Source organism: Macrosteles quadrilineatus, unplaced genomic scaffold, assembly GCF_028750875.1.
Source record: "Macrosteles quadrilineatus isolate MER2022 unplaced genomic scaffold, UCM_ALF_1.0 Scaffold_1__1_contigs__length_201487025, whole genome shotgun sequence".
Taxonomy (NCBI): Eukaryota; Metazoa; Arthropoda; class Insecta; order Hemiptera; family Cicadellidae; genus Macrosteles; species Macrosteles quadrilineatus.
In genome coordinates this window covers 69,710,008-69,716,007 of record NW_026542594.1, presented here as the reverse complement: position 1 = coordinate 69,716,007, position 6,000 = coordinate 69,710,008, and the positions used below count along the sequence as shown (strand labels likewise).

Genomic DNA, 6,000 nt, shown 5'->3' with positions numbered 1-6,000 from the left:
AACCCATTTTTTTAGAACATTGCAACCACTTTTTATTAATCTTAAAGTTCCCACCCTTACCTCCGTTTATATATTGGAATCAGCTATGATGATATGGAAATTTCCGGAAGTCTTCAAACGCAACCACGAAATACATAATTATAACACCAGGCAACAAAACCATATACACCTGAATTGTCACCGAACATCATTGGTAATAGCTGGACCACATCACTCAGCAAGTAAAATATTTAATAAATTGCCAGAAGACATAAGAAGCTGCCAAGACAAAAATTTATTCAAGAAAAAACTCAAAAATCACTTAATAGAAAAGGCCTACTACAAATTGGAAGAATTTTTGGAGGATTAAGAGAAGATAGGCCCTACCTGAAAATTAAACACCTTTGACGACCACGGCTGGGCCTACTATCATCACAAGTATACAAGTAAGTAAGAGGTGCCAAACCAGTGCCATCACTATAACCAACGCCACGCACGTCGCACGGGCCACGGAGCGTCCCTTGAGCCTTGCGGGAACTCGGCCCGTGGTGGTGTTGGTGTTCTGTAATCTGTTCGGTGTTCCTGTTTGTTGGTGTCTGGGTCTGGCTGTCTAGTAGTTAGTCACCGAGCTAAAATTGAAGTCTGTCAAGAGCGAGTCGCTGATTTTGTTAGGTTGGTATAGCAGTGAGTTTTTTTAACCAATGACATGGCTTCTATAACTAGGTCTGTATAGCAGTGAGTTTTTTCATCCAATAACATGGCTTCTTTATAACTCACAACCTCACGCAAACATGGCGGCTGGCGACACGCATCTTTGACATTCAGTGCTACCTCCAGTTAGAATTATAGCTCAGTGTAGTTAGTAGTTTGTCTGCTTGCTTAGTCCTAGGTTGTTGTGTTTGTTTAGTTTTTAGATAGAGTTGTTTATTGATGTTTGTAAAATTAACTGTTAAACCCTTTACCCTTAAGTTAAGTATTGTAGATTGCCCGAATAGTTTTAAAATTCTCCTGAAATGTCATCACGAGGTGTCAAGAAGCGTCAAAAGCCAATGTCCAAGTCTCAAAGAGCCAATGTAACTTTTCCTGTAGGCAGAATGAAGAGATTTCTCAAGATGGGAACTCACCGGCTTCGTATTGGGATCGGTTCTCCGGTGTATATGGCTGCTGTAATCGAATATCTGACAGGTTTGAAATGTGTATTGTGTTACTAGGCATATAGGTAGTTTAACTTAGGCTATTAAGGTAACACAGAAGGATGTAATAGGTCCTTTAAAGAGTAGGCCTAGGCCTATTTTACATCAAACCTATCCTAGGCCTACTTTGAAATGTCAATAAATTTTAGTTAAACCAAGGCCTACTTTGGGAAAACCATTTGGTGGCATACGTGGTTATTTAGGGGATCTTTACATTTATAGTAGCCCTAATCTAACTGTTTGCATAAAACGCTCTTTCCAATGATACAAAAAAACATGCCCATCGGTTCAGTAGTTTTGGAGGAGTAATTGTCACAAAAAACCTGCTTGCGTATTAAATAAGTAGATACGAAAGTTAACCAAACAAAAGAAAAAAAACACTAAACTTACAATGGAATGTTGATATACATTGTAAATTACATGATATGGCAAAGTAACGGGTAACTGCACTGTAAACAATCACTTTCAAACATAAGTTATATAACGATTACACCGAACTGTAACCAAAACAACACGATAATTCAGTAAAATACAATGTATGGTAAATACATTCAAATATTACAAACAATTTGTTGTAAAGCCTTGCTAGGAAACTAATAATTTATGAACCAGACTTATTTTACAGATGATTAAATAAAAATATAAATTCCGGCTTTGCTTTGGAAGTAACAAGCCCTGCAGTCTGTGGTTAACCTTAGAAACTATTTCGAAATACGTCCATACGGTATGTTTAGTTGGAAACAATCTAATGTCAACAGATAGCGCCACCATTCCACTTGTGTGAACCTGGCAATAACTTGGCAATAAGTAGTGCGCGCGCCACAAAAAATCTATTGCTGGCCGTTTTGCGGCAAAATACGTCCGCGATGCATATTACCGATGATGCCAACAGATAGAGGACACTTTAACGGACACGACAGTATCAACATTATGTACCTGGGGAGTAGTATAAGGGGGGTAAAATCGGCAAAAAGTAGTGCGCGCGCTACAAAAAATGTATTGCTGGCCGTATTGCGGCAAAATACGTCCGCGATGCGTATTACCGATGATGCCAACAGATAGAGGACACTTTAACGGACACGACAGTATCAACATAATGTACCTGGGGAGTAGTATAAGGGGGGTAAAATCGGCAAAAAGTAGTGCGCGCGCTACAAAAAATCTATTGCTGGCCGTATTGCGGCAAAATACGTCCGCGATGCATATTACCGATTATGCCAACAGATAGAGGACACTTTAACGGACACGACAGTATCAACATTATGTACCTGGGGAGTAGGATAAGGAGGGTAAAATCGGCAAAAAGTATTGCGCGCGCTACAAAAAATCTATTGCTGGCCGTATTGCGGCAAAATACGTCCGCTATGCATATTACCGATGATGCCAACATATAGAGGACACTTTAACGGACACGACAGTATCAACATTATGTACCTGGGGAGTAGTATAAGGGGGGTAAAATCGGCAAAAAGTAGTGCGCGCGCTACAAAAAATCTATTGCTGGCCGTATTACGGCAATATACGTCCGCGATGCATATTACCGATGATGCCAACAGATAGAGGACACTTTAACGGACACGACAGTATCAACATCATGTACCTGGGGAGTAGGTTAAGGGGGGTAAAATGAGCAATAAGTAGTGCGCGCACCACCAAAAATCTATTGCTGGCCGTATTACGGCAAAATACGTCCGCGATGCATATTACCGATTATGCCAACAGATAGAGGACACTTTAACGGACACGACAGTATCAACATTATGTACCTGGGGAGTAGTATAAGGGGGGTAAAATCGGCAAAAAGTAGAGCGCGCGCTACAAAAAATCTATTGCTGGCCGCTTTGCGGCAAAATACGTCCGCGATGCGTATTACCGATGATGCCAACAGATAGAGGACACTTTAACGGACACGATCAGTATCAACATTATGTACCTGGGGAGTAGTATAAGGGGGGTAAAATCGGCAAAAAGTAGTGCGCGCGCTACAAAAAATCTATTGCTGGCCGTATTGCGGCAAAATACGTCCGCGATGCATATTACCGATGATGCCAACAGATAGAGGACACTTTAACGGACACGACAGTATCAACATTATGTACCTGGGGAGTAGGATAAGGGGGGTAAAATCGGCAAAAAGTAGTGCGCGCGCTACAAAACATGTATTGCTGGCCGTATTGCGGCAAAATACGTCCGCGATGCGTATTACCGATGATGCCAACAGATAGAGGACACTTTAACGGACACGACAGTATCAACATTATGTACCTGGGGAGTAGGATAAGGGGGGTAAAATCGGCAAAAAGTAGTGCGCGCGCTACAAAAAATGTATTGCTGGCCGCTTTGCGGAAAAATACGTCCGCGATGCGTATTACCGATGATGCCAACAGATAGAGGACACTTTAACGGACACGACAGTATCAACATTATGTACCTGGGGAGTAGTATAAGGGGGGTAAAATCGGCAAAAAGTAGTGCGCGCGCTACAAAAAATCTATTGCTGGCCGCTTTGCGGCAAAATACGTCCGCGATGCATATTACCGATTATGCCAACAGATAGAGGACACTTTAACGGACACGACAGTATCAACATTATGTACCTGGGGAGTAGGATAAGGAGGGTAAAATCGGCAAAAAGTATTGCGCGCGCTACAAAAAATCTATTGCTGGCCGTATTGCGGCAAAATACGTCCGCTATGCATATTACCGATGATGCCAACAGATAGAGGACACTTTAACGGACACGACAGTATCAACATTATGTACCTGGGGAGTAGTATAAGGGGGGTAAAATCGGCAAAAAGTAGTGCGCGCGCTACAAAAAATCTATTGCTGGCCGTATTGCGGCAAAATACGTCCGCGATGCATATTAACGATGATGCCAACAGATAGAGGACACTTTAACGGACACGACAGTATCAACATTATGTACCTGGGGAGTAGTATAAGGGGGGTAAAATCGGCAAAAAGTAGTGTGCGCGCTACAAAAAATCTATTGCTGGCCGTATTGCGGCAAAATACGTCCGCGATGCATATTACCGATTATGCCAACAGATAGAGGACACTTTAACGGACACGACACTGTTGATACTGTCGTGTCCGTTAAAGTGTCCTCTATCTGTTGGCATAATCGGTAATATGCATCGCGGACGTATTTTGCCGCAATACGGCCAGCAATAGATTTTTTGTAGCGCGCGCACTACTTTTTGCCGATTTTACCCCCCTTATACTACTCCCCAGGTACATAATGTTGATACTGTCGTGTCCGTTAAAGTGTCCTCTATCTGTTGGCATAATCGGTAATATGCATCGCGGACGTATTTTGCCGTAATACGGCCAGCAATAGATTTTTTCGGGCGCGCGCACTACTTATGGCTGGAGTTATTGCCAGGTTCACACCAATCACCATTCCCAAATGCCCTTTTTAGCAAATTTCCCATATAGGGAATAGGCCTAAGTTATTAGGTACCGTAGTATACTCATGGTAAGACCTGGACCCGGGACCGATTTACTTTTTCGTTTTGAGGTCCCTAGAGACCAAAAACACCATCCGTTCAAATTTATATATATATATATATAACTTATGTGTGTCCGTTAGCACGATAACTTGAGCAAAAATGATCCGATTTTGATAAAATTTGGTATAAACGTGTAAACCTACATTTATTTGAACGAGTTCCCTAACCAGCATGATCGGACTATGGGAACGGGGGTTTATGGGGGGTTTTATGGGGTAAAAATAGGTTTTTCCCATTTTTGACCCTAAAATCACAAAATTTCACAATTTCTTTCCAAACCATTTTGTAGAGCTTAAAAAACAAATAATTTAGTATATTGAAGCATTATTGTGCGCCTAATGGTTACGGAGAAAATTCCAAAAAACTAAATTTAAAATTCCCATGTTATTCTTATGGAGAATAAGTCAAATGTTGTAGTTTGCTTGTTTATGAACATATTTTGATAGAATATGTAAAATACATTTATTTCTTACTAAACTATGAACATTTTACAACAAAAAACACCTTTTTACCCTCCCTGTTGCAGCAAACCTAAGTAGCCTACTCGTTAAACTAATTCTAAGTTATTTAAATAGGGAATAAATGTGAAATTTTTCAGGAGGCATTTTAGTGTAAATCCAATCAGGCAAATGGAAATTCGCTTAGTCTGCAGGTTTGCTGCAGCGGGGGTATTTAATATTCTGAGACGTATTTGCACATCTACTTAAAAATACCTTTAATTTGACACCTCAAATGCTAAAATCTCTCAAGCCGTTAATGAGTTATGACTGTGAAAAGAAAACTGCTTAAGTGTATTAATATATAGATTATTAGTTGCTGATACATGAAATTATACACTATGGCACGTTCATTAACAGAAGTTGAGGGGTGAAATGAGGACGAACATGTCATTATTGAAGTGGCAGTGGCATAGCTTCTATTACTATTGTAGGCTATTTTATGAGAATAAATTCAATTTTAGCCAATTTCCCATATTGGGAATAAGCTATTACCGTAGTACTCATGGTAAGACCTGGACGCGGGACCGATTTTTTGTTTTGTTATGAGGCATCCCTAGAGGCCAAAAACACCATCCATTCAAATTCATATATATATATATTTACATATATACATACATTTATATATATATACATTTATATATATATAAATATATATATACATATATTTGTAAATATATATATGTAAATATATATATATGAGTCATTCTCAAATTAAGCGGAAATTCCAACATCTATAATTTAATAAAATCTTTTACTTAATTTAAACAATATTTTTATTTAAACATGATGTTTATAACATAGTTAATCTGTAAA

The 6,000-nt window shown here is 39.6% G+C and overlaps 1 protein-coding gene across 2 annotated transcripts in view; it reads left to right on the top strand.

Moving 5' to 3' along the window:
- Window positions 1–870: 870 nt before the first annotated feature.
- The window catches only part of LOC128983543 (core histone macro-H2A.1-like), a 112,418-nt gene continuing 107,288 nt past the window's right edge, over window positions 871–6,000 (top strand). For both annotated transcript variants that reach the window (XM_054402850.1, XM_054402851.1), the window contains exon 1: window positions 871–1,164. In XM_054402850.1, coding sequence (XP_054258825.1) covers window positions 993–1,164 — 172 coding nt within the window. In that variant the 5' untranslated portion in view covers window positions 871–992. The remainder of the gene's footprint in view (window positions 1,165–6,000) is intronic.